At 41.6% G+C, this 24,665-nt stretch overlaps 1 protein-coding gene across 1 annotated transcript; it reads right to left on the bottom strand.

Annotated features, from left to right (window-relative positions):
- Window positions 1-1,030: 1,030 nt before the first annotated feature.
- Window positions 1,031-19,814, bottom strand: PDCD2L (programmed cell death 2 like). Its single transcript, XM_006043210.4, has 7 exons — window positions 19,504-19,814; window positions 19,223-19,389; window positions 19,016-19,076; window positions 17,771-18,144; window positions 16,786-16,896; window positions 10,750-10,898; window positions 1,031-1,220 (listed from the first exon to the last, which is right to left on the bottom strand). Exons 1-7 carry the CDS (start codon window positions 19,609-19,611, stop codon window positions 1,090-1,092), a joined length of 1,101 nt encoding a protein of 366 aa, XP_006043272.2. The 5' UTR covers window positions 19,612-19,814; the 3' UTR covers window positions 1,031-1,089.
- Between the last annotated feature and the right edge of the window lie 4,851 nt (window positions 19,815-24,665).

Here is a 24,665-nt window from a genome sequence, read left to right as displayed (position 1 = left end):
TCTCCAATATGACAGAGAGGAGGAATCAAAACCTCTCTCTGCAGGGCTTCCCTGGTGGCTCAGTGGTAAAAAAAAAAAAAAAAAAAAAAAACCCCGCCTGCCAATGCAGGAGACATGGGTTCAATCCCTGATCCGGCAAGATCCACATCTTAGTTGCCATGGAGCAACTAAGCCCATGCACCACAACTACTGAGCCTGTGCTCTAGAGCCCGGGAGATGCAACTACTGAAGCCCACACGTGCCCCAGAGCCTGTGCTCTACAAGAAAAGCCGGCACAACGAGAAGCCCGTGCACCACAACCACAGAGCAGCCCCTGCTTGGTGCAACCAGAGAAAGTCCTTGCAGCAATGAATCCAGCACAGTCATAAATAAATAAATAAAAACAAACAAAAAACCTCTCTCTGCAGGTCCACACCCGGCCTCAGCCCTACAAACCCAGTGTTCCTGAAATATCTATAACCAACACCCTTGCTTTCTTCTACACGGCCAGCCGCTTTCCCCAGGTACCTCTCCCCACCTTGGGAAGCAGGGAGAGGGCAAGGAAGCAGTCAAAAACATAAAATCTAAATGGAGAAAGGGGAGATGAGTGGTGGACAGCTGGGTGGAGGGACAATGTCCAGAAGAGACAAAGGGGCAAGAGGTGGAAGTAGATGAGGGTGGGAAAGTGTGGTAGGCTTCAACAGTTCATGTCACAGGGCAGAAGCCTCAAGCAGCTGGAACAGTCCCAGCAGTATGCTCTGTCAGCATTCAGGGACAGCAAAAGTGCAGAGGCTGCAGGGTAATATATGGCTAGCTGCTGCTCACAGCGCTACAGCTGCCTCTCCCTCCAAGAACTCGTCAGGGTCTTCCATAAGATCACCTGCCCGTGGGCTACAGAGGAGCCACGTTCTGAGCTGCCTCTGTGGACACAGGTCACTGACCCTGAAGGGCTAACCAGCCCATAAACGAGAGGTTCTAAATCCTGGCTCCAGACCCATCACAGGTGCCAAAAAGCAAACAGAAACAAGAGCTAATAAACTCTGAGTCAAAATGAGGTAAAAAGACAATTTAAACATTAAAGTTTAATTTATATAAATAAAAGGAAATGCACTACTTAAATAATAATTCATCTGGGTCCTCTTGGATAATACAAAATTCTTCCATGGGCGCCTGATCATTTTGAGGCCAGCAACTCTTCTCACATGTGTAAATTAGAATGGTTCCGAATTCCACAGAAAGATCTGAAAAATACAACATAATCAGGATTCCAATAAAGAGAAAGTGTTAGGAGATACACTCAATATTCAGTTTGCTTAGTCAATATAGCCCAGATACTGGAACAAGGCTGCTTGGGTTCAAACCCAGCTCTACCACCTAGTGATTTCACCTCTATGATATTATTATGTATTTATCATGATGATAAGATTGCTGTGTGGAGTAAATAAGCTAGTACAAATAAGATACTTGGAACAGAGCCTGGCACATCTTGAGTGTTATCTGTAAAGCAAAAAGGTTAAGCAGAAGAAGCTAATAGGAAGGAGAAGGATTGCTCAATATCAAGATAACTGATGTTGCCATAGGCAGTGGTTTTACCTTACAAGCTGAAAAAATAATTACTTAAGGCAAAAACAGTGCTCATTAGCACTCAGTCACAATACAGTCACAGTATTCCTATAGAAAGTGACTGCTGATTAAAAAAAAAAAAAACAGATAAGCAAAATATACTTTTAAAATATGGTACTTCCCAGGTGGTCCAGTGGTTAAAACTCTGTGCTTACACTGCAGGGGGCACAGGTTCAATCCCTGGTCGAGGAACTAAGATCTTGCATCCTGCATGATGTGGCCAAATCCAGACTATTTGACATTGAAGATCATTTTAAAATGTCATACTAACAGAACACTACGTCCAAGAAAGGATACAGGCAAAAAGCAGAAAATAGGTAAGAATTTATAGAAATGTATCAATGCATGGAGCCAGGAGAATGGCATCAAGAGAACGTGAGTAATAAGAAAGCCTGTTGATATCAGAATAGGAAAACAGGAGTCAACAGGATGAGTTGAGCAACTGGTTTGGAGCAGCAAAGGAAAAATGTAGGCAGGGCCTCCCTGGTGGCTCAGTGGTAAAGAATCTGCCTGCCAATGCAGGGGACACGGGTCCAATCCCCAGGTCAGGAAGATCCCACATGCTGCAGAGCAACTAAGCTGGTGAGGCAGTTATTGAGCCTGTGCTCTAGAGTGTGGGAGCCACAGCTACTGAAGCCCATGTGCTGCAGCTACTGATGCCCGAGCACCCTAGAGCCCATGCTGCGCAACTGGAGAAGCCACTGCCAAAGAAGCCCTGTATACTGCAACTAGAGAGGAGCTCCCACTTGGCACAACTAGAGAAAAGCCCATGCAGCGACAAAGACCCAGCAAAGCCAAAAATAAATAAATAAATAAAAATTAAAAAAAAAAAAAAATGTAGGCAGTTGGGCCTTCCCTGGTGGTCCAGTGCTAAAGACTCCGTGCTCCCAGTGCAGAGGGCCTGGGTTCGATTTCTGGTCGGGGAACTAGATCCCACATGTTACAACTAAAGAGATAGCATGCTGCATACCACAACAAAAAGATAGAAGATTCTTCATGCTGCAACTAAGACCTGGAGCAGCCAAATAAATAAATATATAAATAAATATATATATATTAAATGTAGGTGGTGATAATGGAAAGAAAGTCAAAGACAGTCCCAAAAAAGGGTAAAATAGAGCTGATTTTGAAGAAATAACCTGGTGAATTTGAGAAAATTCCTAACTAAAATGCATAACAGGCAGTTTGTAGAGGGCATGAGAAGGCTGCAGCCTCAGTAATAGTAACCAGCAGGAGAGGAAAGAAGGAGATGCAAAGAATCAGAATAAAATATGAAATAGCTGAGTATTATACATGAACCCAGAGACCTCCCACAGTGGGGACTGAAGGGTGGGGAGGAGAAAGAGGCATATGGAGATCAAAACAGTCCCATTACACATGTAATGAAAAAATAGCAGCAACCACAAGAAACAGAAAAGACAGGTGAAATCTAGTTACAGGTAGAAAGGAAAGGCTTCCAAGAAGTTCAATGAATGCAGAGGGAAAGAGAAAAGATGTTATCATGGAGTTGAGAAGAGAAAGGTGACCCAACCAACTGGTGTTGCTTCTACAGAAAAGCTACAAACTCAACAGAAAAGACATTCAGGGGAATTCTCTGGTAGGCTGGTGGTTAGAACTCCTCACTTTCACTGCTGAGGGTGTGGGTTCAACCCCTGGCTGGGGAACTGAGATCCTGCAAGCCGCACGGCATGGCCAACTTAAAAAGAAAGAAACAAAACAGAAGAAAAACTAAATATGCAGGTCCGAAGACCCATCCAATCCCATGACAAACAAAACTGTATGGGACTTCCCTGATGGTTCAGTGGCTAAGACTCTGCCCTCTCAACAGGAGGCCAGGGTTCAATCCCTGGTCAGGGAACTAGATTCCACATGCCTCAACTAAAAGTTCTCATGATGCAGCTAATGGTCCTGCATGCCACAACAAAAATCGAAGCTCTTTCATGCCATACCTAAGACCTAGTGCAGCTAAAATAAGTAAATAAGAATTACAGAACAATGGGACTGCAAGACCTGTTAGTTCACTGACTGGACTTCATGGATAAAGAAAGTTCTATGGTGTCAGTGTTAGTTACAAAGGGTGGAGGGGCATCAGTCCACCCTTAGACTTCCACAAAGCAACATTCAATGCCAAAAGATATCTATATGATCGTGAAAGATCTCAGGGATTTTCAGAAAAACGTACTTCTAGTGAGGTCCAGCCATGGGAGATGACAGGAGGTACCAGATAAAAGGGCTAGTGGGGCCCTCACTATTAGAAGGTGACAGCATGGGGTTTACCAACTTTTGAAGAAAGAAAGTGGGGCTTAATAACTTTACATATAAGTTGTCCTTCAACTAGAAAGGCAGACTAGTTAGAGCTCATACCTGCGAGCCCTCTTTGAGGCAATTACATGGTGGAATCCAACTAGGAGAGAACAGAATAAAGAATTCACAGGCTAAACAGCTATGAGAATTATGTTTCCAGAATACAGACTGATAACCTTAATAAAGCAAAACTGATACTAAAATATGTGGAGATGGAGTAGGGTAAACATTTCCTTATCTATTAAAGGGTCAAATACAAACTATTTAAAATGGAAATATGGAATGAATATAATTTTCTTAATTTCAGAGGATCTTTTAGAAACTAGGGCCTCTTTTAATAAAGAACCCATTACCTAAAAAGTCCAGCAGCTCCTTCACTTACACTTAATTTTTCTTATGTTAAATTTTCATGAATTTATTCTAGTACTTTAGTATTACTAAATCTTTTCCTTTTTAGAAAAAAAATTTCTAGTCATACATCTATTTTAACTTTCTGTCTGCATTTATGTCAAGAATGATGACTGGAATGATCCTACACATGTGCTAATAATGGTGATTTCCAAGGTTTACCAGATATTTACAGAAAATCTCCAATAGAAAACTCAGGGATCAAAACAAGCAGAGAAAAAAAGGTAAACTGCAGAAAATAGAAAATGCAGGAAACAAGTAAAAATTTAAAAAATAGAACACATCCCAAAGATATGAAAGAAGATACTAAACTCATAAAAACAAACCAAAAAAGGGGACCTTATAAAAAGGTTTATATCCTATGAGTCAATGAGATTTATCCCAAGAATGAAAAGATGTTTAAACATACCAAAATCAGTGTAATATGCCACATTAATAGAATCAATAGAATTATATGATATCTCAACTGATGCAGAAAAAAGCATTTGATAAAATTCAATACCCTGTAGTGATAAAAATCACTCAGTAAATGAGGAACAGAAGGTAAATTCTTCAATCTGAAAAAGGCCATATACATGAAACACTCACAGTTAACATAATACTCAATGGTGAAAAACTAAAAGCTATTCCCCTAAGACCAGGAACAAGACAAGGATGCCCACTTGTGCAACTTATATTCAATGAAGAAGATCTATACAAAGCAATGGGACAAGAAAAAGAAATAAAAGGCATCCAAATCAGAAAGGAGGAAGTAAAATTATCTCTATTGATCTGATCTTTTTTCCAAGAATGCTTGTTTTTGTCTCTGTACTTACATTTCCACACTAACAGAACAAAATCAAATTATCTGCAACTCAAATATTGTTATTAGAATAATGATAACAGAATCTGAGCACAAACAGTTTTTCATCTTGATGTTTTCAAATAAGAATTGTTTAAAAAATATGTAGAACTCATCAGTTCCTAAGATGGTTACTAGAAAGTGATGATTTTTCTTTTTTTTTTTTTTTTTTTTGGTGGCACCTCAGGACTAGTGGAACTTCCTTGACTTAGGACTGAACTTGCACTCCCTGCAACGGAAGTGGGGAGTTTTAACCAATGGACCAGGAGGGAAACCCCTGAAAGTAACAAATTGAAAGAAACTGAAATAGTAGTCTCCCAAGTTATTTTAGTTGTTGCTATATTTTGTCTTAGAAATAAGTTACCTCTTTGAAAAATTGTACTAAGATCAAACCCTGAAATGCTTTTCAATGTAGTAAAATTTACATGTTATTATAATGTCCATATAGCTAATGATGTAGGTAAAGATAAACAGTGATCTCTTCTTATGTGTTTTTAGGGCTTCCCTGGTAGCTCAGCTAGTAAAGAATCCGCCTGCAATGCAGGAGACCTGGGTTCGATCCCCGGGTTGAGAAGATTCCCTGGAGAAGGGAAAGGCTACCCACTCCAGTGTTCTGGCTTGGAGAATTCCAAGGACTGTATAGTCCCTGGGGTTGCAAAGAGTCAGACACAACTGAGCAACTTTCAGTTTCACTTTCTTATGGGTTTAATGCAATTCAAAGAATATGTAAAATGGTCCTAAGAAATCAGGTTAAATTGAAATATAAATTTAAGTTGGGAATATAAAAAGCAAACAATTTTCCTTGCTTTTGATGGTGTACGAGAAGTAGCCCATGTGACAATGATGTCACATGACGAAGTGTGTTCATGTTAAGAACACTTCCATCACCACAGAGGAAAGATTTACTGATTGTACTGAAATAAAAGAAAAAATGTACATGATGCTTCTTAGGTAATTATTGATAAACTGGAAAAAGATAACGTTGACATAAGAAAGCCCATCATCATGAGTGACTCGCTCATTATACATGAGTGACTATGGCAGCTGTGCAAAGAGGCAGAAGCCATTATTCCTCAACTGTGTATGATTGCGCCAAACGTGTGCCTTGGTTAGCTCATAATCTTAACAGACAAAATTTCTGCTCCTAAAATTAAATCACAATAACCTTTAAAATACTGTACAATGGATAAACATGTTTTGTGAATTCAGTAAGTATTTTCATGTCTGTTCTAAAACGTACTTTAAATACACATATGAATACTAAGTGGTTATAAAAATCAAATGTAATCAGTCACTAGTCCATGTAAAATACCTGTATTTAGAAAATAGTAATATGTATATGTGTATATCTATGTACATGTATATATGTGTACATATATATATATATGTATATGAAGCACTAAGTCATCTCAGTGGTGTCTGACTCTTTACAACTAAGCAAGGATACTGGAGTGGGTCGCCATGCCCTTCTCCAGGGGATCTTCCCGACCCAGGGATTGAACCCAAGTCTCTAGGTCTCCTGCATTGGCAGGTGGGTTCTTAACCACTAGCACCACCTGGGAAGCCCCATAAAATATATATTAGGAAATACAGATGATCTGATATTATATGTAGAAAATCCTAACGAATCCACAGCAAAAAACTTGGTTCTGAACAGTTTTCTGTTGTTTTTATATTATCCTTCAAGGCTCTGCCCTAGCCTTTATTCTTTCCTTTCTTCTGTGAGTTTTGGTTGGTTGGTCTTCTTTTTCTAGTTCCTTAAGGTAAACAATTAGGTCACTGATTTGAGATTTTTCTTTGTTTTCAACATATGTGTTTACAGCTCTTAAGATGACATGGTTAGGGACTTCCCTAGTCCAGTGGTCAGGATTCCATGTTTCCGCTGCAGGGGGCACAGGTTCCATCCCTGGGCGGGGAACTAAGATCCCACATGCTGCACAGTGCAGCCAAAAAAATAAAGAAATGAAGACCCAGGGATGCCATTCAGAGGATATACCTAAAAAAACTAAAAACAGTGACTCAAATGTATCTGTATACCAATGTTCCCAGCAGCATTACTCATAGTAGCCAAAAGATGGAAAGCCCCACCACCAAGTTAAAAAATTTTTTAAATCTGTATTATACAGTGAAATCTGTATATCATGAAAGAACTATAAAAAGGAAAGAAATTTTGATACATGCTACAACATGAGCCCTGAAAACATTATGATAAATGAAATGAGCCAGACACAAAAGGATGAATATCATATGATTCCACTTATGTCAGGTATCTAGAATAGGCAAATTCAGAGACAGAAACAGACAGAATAGAGGTTACCAGCAACTAGGGGAAGAGAAAATAAGCTGGGGCGGGGGTGGGGCTCATTCTTTTAGGGGAGGGGTACCCTTTCACTTTTCACTTTCATTCATTGGAGAAGGAAATGGCAACCCACTCCAGTGTTCTTGCCTGGAGAATCCCAGGAATGGGGGAGCCTGGTGGGCTGCCATCTATGGGGTTGCACAGAGTTGGACACGACTGAAGCGACTTAGCAGCAGCAACAGCAGAGTAGTTAATCGGAGAAGGCAATGGCACCCCACTCCAGTACTCTTGCCTGGAAAATCCCATGGACGGAGGACCCTGGTAGGCTGCAGTCCATGGGGTCGCTAAGAGTCAGACACGACTGAGCGACTTCACTTTTACTTTTCACTTTCCTGCACTAGAGAAGGAAATGGCAACCCACTCCAGTGTTCTTGCCTGGAGAATCCCAGGGACAGGGGAGCCTGGTGGGCTGCCGTCTATGGGGTCACACAGAGTCGGACATGACTGAAGTGACTTAGCAGCAGCAGCAGAGTAGTTAATGACTACAGATTGATTTTTTTGTTTGGAATAACAAAAAAGTTCTGGGAATAAAATAGTAGTGACAGTTACATAAGACTGTGAATATATTTAATATCACTAAATTATACACTTAAAGAAATGGCTAAAATGGTCAATTTTTAAGTATGTGTATTTTATAACACATTTTTTCAAAATATCAATTATATTTAAACATATTAATACTAGCAGCAAACATCAGAAACTTAAATTTTTAAAATGCCATTTACAATAGCATAAAAAAGCATTTAACACATAGAGACAAAACTGAAAAAAGATATGCAAGACTCTACACTGAAAAGTATAAGACTCTATTGCAAGAAAAAAGAGAACCTAAATAAATAGAGAGACATACTAGGCACATGGATTGGAAGACTCAACATTGTTAAGACATCACTTCTCCTCGATCTGATCCAGAGAACCAAGGCAATACCAAACAAAATCCCAGAAAGTCTTATACTTTTTTTAAGAAGTTGAGGAAATAGCAACCCACTCCAGTATTCTTGCCTGCAGAATCCCAAGGACAGAGGAGCCTGGCAGGCTGCAATCCATGGGGTTGCCAAGAGTCAAACATGACTGAGTGACTGAGCATGCACATATAGAATGGCTAACTTATCGGACGGCTCAGTTAAAGAATTAAGAAATAAAATGCAATTTTAAAAAACCCCACAGAAATGCAAATGATCTGGAAGAGTCAAAATATTTTTGAAAAGGAAGAATAAAGCTGAAAGACTGATACAACCAAGTTACAAATCCAACACTTTGGCCACGTGATAAGAAAAATCGACTCACTGGAAAAGACCCTGATGCTGGGAAAGAGTGAAGGCAAAAGCAGAAGGGAGCAGCAGAGGGTGAGATGGTCAGATAACATCATGGACTCAATGGACATGAATCTGAGCAAACTCTGGGAGACAGTGAAGGACATGGGAGCCTGACATGCTGCAGTCCATGGGGTCGCAAAGGGTCAAACATGACGTAGTGACTAAACAACAACAACAAATCTTACAAAGCTACAGTGGTCAAGATAGTGTGGCAGTGGTGTCAAAACAGAAAAACAGATTAATGGAACAGAATGCAGAATAAAGAGTACAGAAACAAATTAACACATATATGGACAACCAATATTCAACAAAGGTAAAAGATACTTGAGCAGAGAAAGAAGACTCTTATCAATAAGTGGTGCTGAAACAACTGGATATTCACATGGAAAAGAAGGAACTTGAACCATACCTCATACCATATATAAAATTTAACTCAAAACGGACATAAATCTAAATGTAAAACTAGAAACAAAACTTGTGTCCTTGGGCTAAGCAATCATTTCTTAGACAAGATATCACAATCATAATTCATATAAGAAAAGATTGATAAATTGTGCTTCAAAATTAAAAACTGTTTTTAAAAGGACAGTTTAGAGGATAAAAAGACAAGTCAGTACTTTATGGAAGGGGGGGAAAAAGGCACTGTTTTCAAGTGGACAAACCTAAAATACCAGCCAACATCAACCATCAATGTTTAAAGAGGCACCCTTGATAGGATGAGTGACATGAAGAAAATGGCACTTTACCCCACACCCCATGATTTTCTTCTCAATAATCTGTAGTCTCATTCTAATTATGAGAAAAAAAATCAGATGAATTCCAAGAGGGGCATCTTACAAAACAAGTGACCAGTACTCCCACAAATTGTCAAAGTCATCAAAAATGAGGAAGTCCTGGGATGTCTCTGGTGGTCCAGTGGCTAAGACTCCACACTCACAATGCAGGGGGTGCAGGTCTGATCCCTGGTCAGGGAACTAGATCCCACATTCTACAGCTAAAAATCCCACATGCTGCAACAAAGACCCGGTGCAGCCAAATAAATAAATAAATATTTCTTTAAAAAAAATCTTGCTTACGAAAAAATGAGGATGTCTGAATTTTCATCACAGGCAAGAGACACACTAAGTGATCTCCTGGATGGGCTTTTGGGTATTAGGTAAAAACTAAGGAAATCTAAATAAACTATGGACTTTTAGTTAATAATGTATTAATATTGGCTTATTAATTATAACAAAAGTACTGTATTAGTATAAATTTATTTTAATAAAGGGGAAACTGGACGTGAGGTATATGGGAATTCTAGGTACTTATTTCGCAATTTCTCTGTAAATTGAAAGCTTCTAAAGAATAAAGTCTACACTAAAAAAAAAAAAGAAAAAAACCCAAAAATAAAAATTGGCAAGCTAGACTTAGAGAAAATACTTGTACATTATATACCAGATGAAGGACTTGTATCCAGAATACATACAAAACTCTCAGAATTCAGTAAGAAGACAAACAACCCAATTTTTAGAAAGAGAAAATGATTAGAACAGACACTTCACCAGAGAAAACATATAGTGATAAATCAGCACATGAAAATGATGCTCAAAATCATTAGTTATTAGAGAAACGCAAATGAAAACCATGCGATGTCGCTACACACTTGTGAGACTGAAATGAACAAGACCTAGATACTTAACCCAAAAGCCTATGTCCATACAAAGGCCTGTACACAAATGTTCAAAGCAACTTTATTTATACTAGCCCCGAATGGAAGCAACAAATATGTCTCCTAAAAATAATTCTGATTTCCCAAATTTTCTGTAATGCTTATATTTTATAAGAAAACAAAGATGAAACACTAGGCTTCATTTTAAAAACTAATCCCAAATTAGTGCCAGAAACCCACAAACTCAAATAAATAAAGGGCCTTTTACCTAAATTAGCACTTCTGAGCATGCTGACCAGTGCTGGCATAAGCTGAAACTCAAATATCCTTCGGGCTCCACAGTGGCTGCAGGGTGGGAGCTCAGTGACTTCTGATGTAGGGCAGGTCAAAAACAGTGGTTCTCCACTCCAGGAGTACCTAGAATAAAAAGAAAAAGAATGCTGAATTAGGGCCACATACAAGTCACATGTTAACATCCAAGACTACACTTTATCAATTTTGTTTCTTTCTTGGAGAATATCCAGAGCAAAACCAGATAGCAAAGAAAATCCAAAGGCCCAGAAAACTAGCTGCAAGGCTGGAAATGATAGCAAGACATCTGAATTCTTATCAATGCTTGATTTAAAGTCTAGATGAAGGCACTAAAGCTAATATTGAACTGAATTTAACTAAAACTGCAACAAAGCCCAGACTCTGCTCAATTGTGGATTGAGACTCAGCTCCCCACAGTTCTGGCCTTACAGAAGAAGGGGTGTGCACCCCTAAGGGATGAGTATCAACTTCAGTATCTATTGTCCTCCAACATATAGTTTCCAGTAAATATTTTTTTAAGTTACTAGATATGCAAAGAAGCAGAAAAAACTAACCCATAAAGAAAATAAATACATGGAAAGCCATAGCCAAAATGATGAACTTTTCGGATACACTTTATGCTTTTAAAATTTTCATTGAAGTATAGCTGATTTACAATGTGTGTTTAACTTCTGCTGTACAGCAAAGTGACTCAGTTGTACATATAAATACTCTTTTTCTTTCTTTTCCATTATGGTTTATCACAGGATACTGATTACAGTTCCCTGTGCCATACAATAGGACCCTGATGGACAATATTTTTAAAACCACCACCAGATTAAGTCTCTCACTTCAACCACTCTTGTCATCAATGTACTTTAATATCCGCAGATTCAGTTATTTCATTTTGGGGAAAATATCCTATTTTATCTTTGAGTATTGTTTTGGATCCATTTGTTGAGTTCTCTTCTTTGGACACCTGTTATTTTTATAGCAGTTATATTTATCCACCTTCCAAGATGCTGCTGCTGCTGCTAAGTCGCTTCAGTCGTGTCCGACTCTGTGCGACCCCATAGACGGCAGCCCACCAGGCTCCCCCGTCCCTGGGATTCTCCAGGCAAGAACACCGGAGTGGGTTGCCATTTCCTTCTCCAATGTATGAAAGTAAAAAGTGAAAGTAAAGTCGCTCAGTCGTGTCCAGCTCTTAGCGACCCCATGGACTGCGGCCCACCAGCGTCCTCCATCCATGGGATTTTCCAGGCAAGAGTACTGGAGTGGGGTGCCATTGCCTTCTCCGACCTTCCAAGATAGCACCTTCTAATTACTTTGTCTTTTTGTTCAGCATTCATGAGATTTTTGAAACTCTCTTCACATCAGTACTTTGATTTGCAGCCAAGTTGACTATTTCTAAATTTATTAGATATGCAATGTGTGGCTTGATTTCTTTAGCAATTCAACTTCCCTTGGCATCTTATTTTCTCAACTTTGAGCTCTTGGTTTTAGTGAACACATTGTCTTACAAAGTTTGTCTGTATCCTGAAAACTCTGCTGGGAATTATGTGTTCCTCAGATTATCTTTTCTTCCAGATATGGTTCTTGGAGCATTTTTGTATGCACTATTCATTTCTCTAATTTTACTGCCAACAGTATGATTACATGGGTGGCCTGCCACTTTTCAGCTAGTTCATGCCTCAAGAGGGCAACTCTGTTTAGACCACCTGTTTGTTCCAAAACAATGTGTGGGTTTTCTTACTGACTTCCTGTCAATCTCACATCAGAGGTCTGTTCTTTTCCCCTTCTCCAAACACATTTTTCATTTCTTGTACTCTTCTGTAGGTGAATCGGGGTGGGGGTAGAGTTCTGTAAGACTCAATGCAATCTACTAGAACACCTGGGCTTCATTTTTACTGAGATAGTGTAAAATGTCTTACATGTTGGGGGATCCCACTCTAATGGGCAAGAAATTGCCCTTGACTTCTTTATTATTTCTGTATCGTATCATGGAACCCAACTTTTGCTTCTGAGAGACAATTCCTAATTCCCTGTATCTTAATCCGCACCACACCCAGTTGTGTGGCCAAAAGCCCTACAGCAGAAGATACAGATTCTTCTCCTGTTTGCTTCTTTCCAGATTCAACATTATTACCACAATTCTCAGGATGCTGTGGACTTATCAGTGTATTTTCAAGAAGTGAGAGAAGAAGGTTGAATGGCTAGAACTCACACTAACGGTACAGAAATGTACCTTCCTCTGTGAAAAGAAAGTTAACTATATAAATAAATACATGTGAAGCACCCAGAACTGTATTCGACTTTTAGTGATATCACATCCTGGATTGCCACTTTTGAGTTTTATGGTATTAAATTTCTTTCCTTATTTCAATGCAGATGGAAGGGATTTTCTTTTTAAAGTTTGTTTTTTTCTACTTTATTTTTGGCTGATTTTTACTTTTTATATTCACTGTAACCAGGTATTAGGATAGAGAGACCATGTGATTTTACTCTGACCACTGTATCTAGACCCATTTTTCCACGTTTTCCCTGTGTTGTCATTTTTATATACTATAACCTGCTGGATATGTCATTTCCTCTGAGAGCCTCTGTGACATCCTATTTAGAATAGTTATGTTTTATTTTCCTCATTTATCACTTGTGAAAATCACACAATGTATCTTTTTATTTTTAAACTCTCTCACTAGAAGGTAAAATCTATAAAAACAAGGACTTTGTGTCATTTTCTGTTGTACCTGCAGCATCTGTAACAGCACCTAACATCTGGCGTAGACTCAGTAAATATTAGCTGAATGAATGAACGTGCTCACTGAATCCTTCCAAACATCCTACGAAGTAGGCATTAGGCCCATTTTACAGAAGAGTAAATAGTCATCTGCCCCAAGGCCAAGTCTTCTAAGACCAAAACCAAGGTTCTTTTCATCCCTACCATGTTTGAAAATGTACCGGTATCACAAATACCTACTATATGTAAGCACTATGCTTTGCATGAGAATAATACACTGTCCTCACTGCCAAAGATTATGAATACATAAGTACACCAATACTATTAAGAGATCCTTATAGATCTCTGCTTCCCCAAAACAGCATAGTGGGTTTCAAACAACAAACAGTATTTATGGATGTTGTACAGAGTATTTTCATCATCACCTCATTTAGTTCCCAGAGGGATCCTATGAAATAGGTAGTTGTAGTATCATCCTCATTTTGGAGACAAGGCACTAAGGATAAGAAAGGTTAAGTGAATTGCCCATGGACCTTCAACTAGAAATCAAAAACCCAGGCCCTGAACTTCCAAAATCTCTTATTCAACATCCTCTGGGCAGTTGTTACTCATTACAAAGTATTATGGCTTCGGTATAAGAAACTTGTAAAGTAGAATGTGCAAGGGAAATAAAACCAAAACTACTATAACAAAGATTTAGTTTCAAAGATGTAAATCAAATTGACAAAGACACACTCTATAGTCTAAGAACAATCAAGACTCCACTCCCCAAATAACACCCTCCAAAATCCCCATCTCTAGCACTGCATCAACACTCATCCAATTTCACAAGCCAGAAGCTCAAAACCACTTTGTTGCCTTCCAATCTTTTACTCTCATATCCAAGGGTCACCAAGAACTGCCATTATACAAATATCTCCCAAACTCATTCCCTGTTTCCCACATCCTCTGCCTTGATCCAAAACCTTATACCATCTCTCACCTGGATTCCTTGAATCTCGAGTGATTGTATCACTCCCCTGGCATCCACTGGCTACAGAATAAAATACAAATTCTTTAGTAAGAAATGGATTGAAAACATACCTAATCCATGCCAGTTCTAGACACCAAGTCTGGGGAGTACCCAGTCTGTCAAGGAGGACAACAAGGGTGTGTGTCCTAAAGGAGGTCAAGGTGTGGAGCTGTGGGAGGCAAGAACCAAGCTGTTCTCACTTCAGACACCATGGTGTCCAGCCCACTGGCTTGCCCCTATCCCGCCATGATGCACTTGGCTATCGTTTTCCTTCATCAGTTACTTCTGTGACGCAAAGCATCCTTGGCCTTTATCCTACAGGGTATGGGCTAGGGGCTCCAAGTGTGTCTCCCGCATGGTGCCTTTCCTGATGAACAGGCAAAGGCCCCTGGTCCCTCCTCTGGGTTGCTGGCACACTTGTTCACATCTCCGTTGGGCACCTATCATAGCATATAGTGTCCTGTCTCCTCTGACCAGACCAGGTACTCTTGTGGCCAGCACCAAGAGCGGTTGTTATTGGACCAACTCCAAGCCCAGCACACAATAACTCAGCCCTGTAGGAGGAGAGGATCAGTGTGAGCATTGAGTCTCATCAGTGAAGAGGCCCCTCCCAAAGGGTGGTCTCCACCTAAGAATTACTGCCACTACTGAGGGGCTTGAAGGTTTCATAATTTGGGCATGTTTTCAACACAGCATCTCTAGTTGTCATGCCTAATTAAAGTAAGGAGAAATAAAGTGAATTATCATCAATAAAATTAGGATGCCAAGAATCAAGAGTAAAGTCTGACTTTGTACTTGGGAGTAAAAACTACAGTCGAACAATATATATCAAGAACCTTTAAACTTCAAAATTTCAATCCTCAATTTCACTCCTAGAACTAGCTTAGACAGAAATCACTACGACATTCCAGGAGTTGTGAACAGGATGCACACTGCAGCACTGATCTGTGCAAAACTGAAACAAACCAGATGGAAACAATCAAACACCCAACAATACTGCCACAAGCAAAGTCAAAAAACAAACAGGCCCAGAAAATAAATCATGATGATTTTAATCATGTAAAATTAATCATCACAATCTCTCTAATATAGAAAAAGTTCCTAAAAATCAAAAGGAACAAGAACTTATGGAAAAATGGGTAAAGGTTATGAATAGACAATAGGGAGGCCAAAAAGGTTTCTGTAAGATGTTACAGAAAAATCTGAACAAACTTTTGGCCCACCCAACAGAAGTAATTCCACAACACAGAGGAAGATATTCATAAGAAAAAAATCAGGTAAAATTATACCAAGATGCCCGTTTTCACCGTGAATTGACAGAAATACAAAAGCATGAACCTCACCCTGCTGGCAAGGCCATCGGAAAACAGGCACTTATAGGTTGCCAGTAGGAATTAAAGATCATATATTGCCAGCTGGAATTAAAAATCCAATGGGAGAAAACTGGGTGCTAGCAATTAAAACCACAATTGCATAAACCCTTCTGCTTAATTATGCCACTTCAGGAAATGCATCCTAGAGAAATACTTGCTCACTAAAAGTCCATCAACAAGTAAAATGGACATGGGACAACAGTAACTTTTTTTTTTTAATATAGTTCTTAATGTTCTGAAAAGATACAATAATAGATAATAGCACAGTTGAAAAACCAGGAAACAGAATGTTTCTTGAATGCTTTCCTGTGATTAAAAAAAAAAAGGAAAGTAACATGTAACATTTGCTTTGACATTCATAAAGAAATTACATAAGCACACACAGGAACTAACAACAGTGATGACCTGAGTAGATATGAATAGTAGGAAAGGAATTATTCCATTATATTTATACATATATGCATATGTACATACTTCTATGTTTTTGAGTCTTAAAAATGTGTTTTACCTATTGAATATTTAAATTTAAAACAGAAGAGGGGGCGGGGAGGGAGGCAAAAAAAATAATAATAAAATAAAACATAAGAAAATCACTTGGAAGAATTTTTAATACATAGGGAAACCCTCAATACCAACGAATGTTTATGAAAAGAGAATAGCTATATTCCATGACCCCAATTCACAACAATAAAAGAATACACACAATACCTACTTACACATATACATCCAGATACGTAAAAAATAACTAAACTTAATACACTAAAATCTTAGCTTCTTGGTTTGGGGAATATTGTGGATTTTGGTTTTCTTGTTCTACTTTTCTGTGTTTTCCTAACTAACGCACATTACTTTTATCACCAAGAAAAACAATAAAAGGAAATGTGCCTTTACCTTAAAATCTGCTCCTGACAAGCAGCAATTCTCTTCATGAATTTGTAAAACATCTTATCCCCACTTTTAATTACAGTCTTCTCATATTTTTCATCACCATCACTAGACAGACTAAAAAGAAAAGCAGAAAACACTTTTGTGTGTCTACATTCAGAGAATTACTGTATTTAGAACAGTAGACAGGGAATTCCCAGATAGTCCACTAGTTAGGACTCCACATTCTCACTGCTGAGGGCCCAGATTGAATCCCTGGTTGCAGAACTAAAATCCCACAAGCTGCTCTGGGCGGCCTAAATAAATAAATGAGTTTTTAAAAAAGAAAATAGAGTACACAATTTTTAAAAACTTTACCACAGTAAAATATACGTACATAACTTAAAAATTTAACACTTTATAACGAAAAACAGTAACCCCCTGCCCAACTTTCTCCCAAGCCCTGCTTCTTAGCCATTTTCAACACTGGATAATTATTTGCAATGTAAAAAGTCATCATGGGGCTCCCCTGGTGGTCCCATGGTTAAGAATCCGCCCTGCAGTGCAGGGGATGCTGGTTCAATCCATGGTCCAGGAAGATTCCCCCGTATCTCACGACAACTAAGCCCATGCACCACAACTACTGAGCCCAGACTCTAGAGTCCCGGCTCCGCAATAAGAGAAGCCACTGCAATGAGAAGCCTGCACGTTCCAAGTACAGAGTAGCCCCGACTCGTCGCAACTAGAGAAAGCCTGTGTACAGCAACAAAGACTCAGGGCGGCCAAAAATAAAACAAATAAACAAAATAAAAAGTCATATACCCACTGGCTCTTGTCATGTCTTTCTCCATTATGGAGTATTTTCAAACACCAACACGCCTGTAGGTGTGTCGGACCTGAAAAAGTTCTGCCTGAAAAAGTATCCCCAGTTTTGAGGATAAAACCAAAGAGTACCCACTCTGGAAGCCTCCTGATAAAACCACCTCTCAAACTCAACAGCACACACACTCACCTTTGGGAAAGCAACTGTTCCATATCAACTCCTTCTCTCTGCTGATACTCCCTCAGAAGGCTCTGAGCATGGTCCAGACTGACGAAGTCCGTGTAGTCATCCTCATTGACGACACAGATGTAATAGGGCAGGAACTGCGGCACCGTAGGAAGCAAGGCCGGCCCTTCCCCAGGAGGTGCAGGAGGAGCAACACCTGGGACAATATCCTGCAGGTGGAGGTCCTGGAGCTGGGAGGTCCAGTCTCTGTCCTTGGCATTGCTCGAATCATTTCCAAAATCCGAGATAGGCTGCAGTGGAGACGCTTCCTCACTGTCACTTCCCCAGTCATCTGCACCTTCACACCAATCCTCAGCTGTGAGGCCATTTTCCTGTTTCTGGAAAAATACCCAGCGAATGAGGTTCAAGCACACTGTTCCCTTGGCTTCCTGAGCCACCTAATCCTTCACCTTCCTGAAGGAACCTTACTTAACATCTGCCCCTCCCACTCCAGCACCTCATGGTTTACTCAAAAGCATGTTGGAGGTGAGGAATGTTGTGTTTCCTTTTCAGGGGCACTGTGGCAGATATACTATGGTGGTTTCTTCAACACCGCTTTCAGTTGTGCTTCATATACTACAGAAGCTGGTAAGAAAGAACTACATTTCCCAGACTCCTAAGCAGCTAGGGTTCTAGATACGGTCAGGGGGTCTGCTCATAAGGAACACTAGAGAGACAAACTTGACAGAATGAAGTAGAAAGAGTGACCATGAAGCAAAAGGCAGCTGGTATGTAGATGGAGACAGAGCAAGGCTCTGGAGTCAACAGTTCTGACAAGGGCAACTTCATCAGAATACATCTGGGCTTCCAGACTGCATGAGTGGTGTCATGGCAGCTCCCTGACAGGACAGTTCTGAGGAGTATAGTTCTGCTGGTCACTCCTGGAGTAATTTCCTCCAGCCTATCTAGTAAGATAAGGAAAAACTTAACTTTAAATCAGTCTCAGCTACAAAAAGTCAAAACGCTTTTCTATTATCTGCAATTGAACCCCAAGAAATATAGGCAAACACCACCTTTTTATTCCTATTATTGCTAGCACAATGCTTCGCACACATTAAGAACTCAAGAGAATATATAAAGCAACATTTATTGGGAAAGAAAAGCTGGATTTTGTTCTGCAGTCCTATCTTTGCAGGCAGTCCATGGGGTCGCAAAGAGACACGATTTAGCGACTAAACAACAACAATATGATAGTCACAACTGCGTTACCTGAGCGTCCTGAGTCTCTTTCTCTCTCATCTGCAGGCACTGGGAGCGGAACACCTTCCAACTTCATAGTAAAGAAAAACCGCGGTGAGGACTGCATCGCCAACTGCCGGAGGGCTGGCCAGTCCCCTCCCGGTGCAGCTGGCGCGGCCGCCGCTCCCGCCCACTCGGCATAAATCCCGTGGGCAGCTCCGCTACTTCCCCGCCTACCTGCGCGCCCCGCCGCTACCGCACTCAGGGCGAGGGCAAGCGAACACTTGCAGGAGTCGATGAAAAGGGGAGCCTTCCAGCGGGCAGTACACCTGCACCACGAGAGCAAGCGGCTGCCGGCACAGTTCACACACCGGCCTCGGGGCTGCCACAGCGGGCAGGGCGTCCTGAGGACAAGGAAGGCGCTCAGACCCTGACTTTGTCCAGGGACCTCGCCCACTCCCTCACCCCGTAGCCCAACACCAGCTCCAGCCGACCCCGGCTCCCGCGCCCCACCTCACCGGAACGCCGCCCAGCTTGCTTGCGGTCCAGGCGCTCGGCCCCGTGAGACGGCCGTGCACTGCAGCATCTCGAAGCCCGAGCAGCACGGGCTTCTGAACAGCCGCCATGACGACAGGGAGAACACGTGAAGAGGAGGGCTACGGCAGCCGAAAGGGTGCGCCTCTCTGCGCATGCGCTTCGCTGACTCCTGTGGGACAGCCCCGCCCCTCCTAGACCTTTTGGGCGATGTAATTTGGAGTTCTAATATGACCAACCTGGATAGCATATTCAAAAGTAGAGACATTACACTGCCAACAAAGGTCCGTCTAGTCAAGGCTATGGTTTTTCCAGTGGTCATGTATGGATGTGAGAGTTGGACTGTGAAGAAAGCTGAGCGCCGAAGAATTGATGCTCTTGAACTGTGGTGTTGGAGAAGACTCTTCAGAGTCCCTTGGACTGCAAGGAGATCGGTCCTGGGTGTTCTTTGGAAGGAATGATGCTAAAGCTGAAACTCCAAAACTTTGGCACCTCATGCGAAGAGTTGACTCATTGGAAAAGACTCTGATGCTGGGAGGGATTAGGGGCAGGAGGAGAAGGGGATGACAGAGGATGAGATGGCTAGATGGCATCACCGACTCAATGGACGTGAGTTGGAGTGAACTCTGGGAGTTGGTGATGGACAGGGAGGCCTGGCGTGCTGCGATTCATGGGGTCGCAAAGAGTCGGATACGACTGAGCGACTGAACTGAAGTTCAATATCCTGGATTCCAGATGTTTTTTTTTCCCCCTGGTAAGGCGCCGCGAAAGGAAGTAGGTACCATCTACCGTGAGGTATCTTGCCGAGAAGTTTTATCTAAAATCAGGGGGGACTTCCCTGGCGGTCTGGTGGCTCTGACTCCGAGCTTCCAATGTAGTGGGCGGGGTTCGATCCCTGGTAAATTCCACTTGCCCAAGGAGCAGCCCCCCCAAAATTTGGAGGGGAATAGCACTCTCCTAAACAAACCCCACCCCACCCCACCCCCGGAAAAAAGAAAAAAAAGAGAGTCCTAAATTTTTAGAGAAAAAAATGTATAAAGTATTAGTCCTTCAGTTGTGTCTCTTTGCGACCCATGAACTGTAGCCCACCAGGCTCCTCTGTCCATGGAACTGTCCAGGGAAGAATATTGCAGTGGGTTGCCATTTCCTTCTCCAGGGGATCTTCCTGACCCAGGGATCAAAGCCCAGTCTCCTGCATTGCAGGCAGATTCTTTATTATCTGAGCCACCAGGGAAGCCCACGTTTTTTAGACACATTGAAATGCCTATACTGTAGATGAAATGATATATCTGGGGGTTGGTACGTGATGGTAGGGGTTCGTAGATGAAATAAAATTGGCCCTGGATTGATAATTGTTCGAGTTTGGTGTGAGGCACAGGGTGGTCTGTTATGCTATTTGAATTTTTTATGTTCGAGTTTTTCCATAATAAAAATTTTAAGATGCCTGTGGCACACCCAGGGGAATTTTAAAAAGGTAGTGCTAAGTGAAAGAAGCTAGATACAAAAGGCCACATTCTGGAACAGGTAACTTTGTAGTCAAATCGATGCTTGCCAGAGTTTGGGTTCAGGCAGCAGAGATTGACCACACAAGGGTCCAGAACTTGGGGTGATGAAAATGCTATAGATCTCACTTGTGCTGGCTACATGACTGCAGAGAATTGTCAGAACTGTACACCAAAGGAAGATGAATTTTACTATATGTAAATTACACCTCAATAAATTGGACTTAAAAAAAGCATGTTGCAGAAGTACTATTTCAGGCTTTTTACCATGGTGTGTTAAAAAAATAAAGACACAGGTGCCTCCTTTTGTTTGACTCCAGCCCTAGTGAGAACTTGGAGCTGAAACCTGGTTTACTCCTAGTTTATTACTGCCAATCTGATGGCTTTACAGGTACTGTGAAGTCCAGTCTTGCTGTTCTCATCAGGTCTATCCAAAATGGTTGGATGACTTGGTAGATACTTGTTATTTTAGCTAAATGTTTCCCAGGATACATTTCTAAATTACTGCAATAAGAAACAAACTTCAAAATTCTTCCTGGGGATTTCTCTGGTGGTCCAGTGGTTAAGACTCTGTGCTTCTACTGCAGGAGGCACGAGTCCAATCCCTGGTCAGGGAACTAAGATCCACATGCTCCCCCCAAAAAATTTTTTTTAAGTATTCTTATTCTTGCTAACATAGCAAGATCTCCTCCAGCAAAAGGCCACATTCTGGAAAAGGTAAACTTTTTCTCATCAAATTGATGGTTGCCAGTTACTGAGCTCTCTCCAATGTCATCTGATTATATCATAACACTACCTATTACAGCCTCTCCATCAACGTGTGATCACAGCATGAAGGCTTATTACTTAAGAGGAATTTTTAATATGTGAATTACTACCGCATTCCAGAATTCCAGAAGCAATTTAAAAGCAATCTAACACTGGCATTATTGTAAAGTCCTTGGGAAGAGTCCTTGCATGTGTGAGACTTGGAAGTGTCTGACTTAATTCATGATTTTGTAGGGTTTGGGCCTCCTGACAAACTCACAGAAATCATCAAATGATGATACAGTTGGTATTTGAGGAAATACAAAATGAAGATGTTGAACACTGTTTCAGTCTCACCCAAAGAGCTGTTTGTGATGGTTAATTTTACATGTCAACTTAACCGGGCTAAAGAATGGCCAGATAGCTGGTAAAAACGTATTTTCTCTGTCCGTGAGGGTGCTTCAGAAGAGAATAGCGCTTGAATTGGTAGACTGAATAAAGATCTGCCCTCTATAATGTGAGTGGGCATTCTCCAGTCTACTGAGAGCTCAAAAAGAACAAAACGATGGAGAAAAGATGAGTTTTCTCTCCTTCTTGAGCCAGGACAACCATCTTCTTCTGCCCTTGCACATCAGAGCTCCTGGCTCTCAAGCCTTCAGACTCTGGACCTTAACATCAGTGGCCTCTTCATTTTCATGCCTTCAGGGTCAAACTGAATTATGCCCCTGGTTTTCCTGAGTCTCCAGCTTGTAGACAGCACATTGTGGGATTTCTCACCCTCCATAATCATGTAAGCCTCCTCTCATAAGAAATCTCCTCGTTCACCTATATAGAAATATACAGACACATCCTATTGGTTCTGCTCCTCTGGAGAACTCATATACTATTCAAGACTCGCAACAACTGGCAGCCACAGAGTGGACGCTGTGAGATGACAGTGGCAGTGATGAGCAAAAAACCAGGTAGGGCCGAGGGACATGTGGCCAACTGGTGTTTTCCAGGTCCTCTTCCTCCTGACATGAGACGGCAGCTGGCCTAGAACTCAGGGGTCTCACTGCTACAAGATCCTTTGTGCGAAACCAAGTCAGCCTGAGACAGTCTGCCACCAGAATTTTCCTCTCTCCAAGTGTTTTGTGTGTGCTTGCTCTTTTGTAAGAGAGAAAGTGCCTTTGCTGGGGCTATAGCTCACTTTTCATCAGCTGTATTAAGAAAGGAGGTGGGTCAGCAGGGGTTTCAACAGAGCTTGAGTGTTGAAGAGCCTCTATCACTTCTGCAAAAGTGGGGAGAGAAGTGGACATTCACTCTGGGAATAAAAAAAGAATCTCATTTCACCAATAAGAAGATGAGAAGTGGTGACAATTTCTATTATTTTAGGTGGACATTTGCACCTATATGGTCACTCTACAATCAGGGTATTCCTCCCTTTCATGGGTGGTTTGTCCTGACTTCTCCCTGTTTGGAGGAAGGAATATGACCAACCTAGTTCAGTTCAGTCGCTCAAGTCGTGTCTGACTCTTTGCGACCCCATGAATCGCAGCACGCCAGGCCTCCCTGTCCATCACCAACTCCCGGAGTTCACTCCAACTCACATTCATCGAGTCGGTGATGCCATCCAGCCGTCTCATCCTCTGTCATCCCCTTCTCCTCCTGCCCCCAATTCCTCCCAGCATCAGTCTTTTCCAATGAGTCAGCTCTTCACAGGACAACTCAAATCCAGGCAGCCCAGAAGATGGGGTCAAGGCCACCATGATGACAGGGTCGAGGGCAGCAGGGCCTTAGGAGGGGAAGTGTGTCATAGTCTAGGGTGTACGTCTGGAAAGCTCAGCCTCTAGCCTGCCCATTGGTTCTGCTCATTTTTTTAAAAAATCTTATTTTTGGCTTATTTTGGGCTTCCCTTGTGGCTCAGCTGGTGAAGAATCTGCCTGCAATGCAGGCACCTGGGTTCAATCCCTGGGTTGGAAAGATACCCTGGAGAAGGGAAAGGCTACTCACTCCAGTATTCTGGCCTGGAGAATTCCATGGACTGTATAGTCCATGGGGTCACAAAGAGTCGGACATGACTGAGCGACTTGCACTTTACTTCACTTCATTTTTGGCTCTGCTGGATCTTCGTTGCCATGCCAAGTCTTTCTCCAGTTGCAGTGAGCTGGGGCTACTCTTTAGTGATGCACAGGCTTCTTATTGAGGTGGTTTCTGCTGTTGGACACAGGCTCTAGGGCGCTCAGGCTCAGTAGTTGTGGCTCCTGGGCTCTAGAGTTTAGACTCAGTAGTTGTGGTGCATGGGCCTAGTTGCCCCATGGCATATGGAATCTTCCTGGACCAGGGACTGAACCCATGTCCCCTGCATTGGCAGGCAGATTTTTAACCACTGGACATGGAAAGTCCTATCAATTCTTTAAATGAAATTCCTTTTCAGCTAAGTTGGCCAGAAGTATTATTTAATCTTGAACAGAAGTACCTTAAATAGAAGATAAAAGAGCAGTTTGTTCAAAATTCCTTTTTTTTCAATGTCTACCTTATAAAAGGAAAGAATTACTTGAGCACCTGGCCAGGAGTTAGCAGTCACTCTTGATCTGGGTCAGGAATCCACCCAAAAGAGACAAAATCTCACTGTGGTTTTAAAAACCGTTCAGCAAATGGAAGGATACAGTCCCTCCAAAGCCACAGAGGTGAGCAGTGTAAGAAGACAGAGAAGAGATCCAGCTGCAGAGGCCAAGCTGCCCTTGAGACATGGACAGTGCTCCGCTGCACCCACTCTCTTCTCAAGGGACCATCTTCCAGTGTGGATCTGCTCACCAATTACAGTCAAGCCTCAGTCAAGGCAACCACTCTTCCTACCGGGCACCTTGACTTCTGCAGAGAGCCCATCTCACGACAAAGAGGCTAAGCCCATGACC

The sequence above is a fragment of the Bubalus bubalis genome, chromosome 18 (assembly GCF_019923935.1).
Source record: "Bubalus bubalis isolate 160015118507 breed Murrah chromosome 18, NDDB_SH_1, whole genome shotgun sequence".
Classification (NCBI taxonomy): Eukaryota; Metazoa; Chordata; class Mammalia; order Artiodactyla; family Bovidae; genus Bubalus; species Bubalus bubalis.
This window is presented reverse-complemented; position numbering and strand designations above follow the sequence as displayed.

Bases quoted from the DNA above. Each gene is read 5' to 3' on its own strand.
- PDCD2L (XM_006043210.4), bottom strand. From the start codon at position 19,611: ATGGCGGCTGTTCAGAAGCCCGTGCTGCTCGGGCTTCGAGATGCTGCA. The intron at 10,899-16,785 runs GTAAAGGCACAT...TTTTTATTCTAG, and splicing joins TGTCAGGAGCAGATTTTAAG to GTACTCCTGGAGTGGAGAAC. The intron at 1,221-10,749 runs GTAAAAGGCCCT...TGTATTTTTCAG, and splicing joins GCTCAGAAGTGCTAATTTAG to ATCTTTCTGTGGAATTCGGA.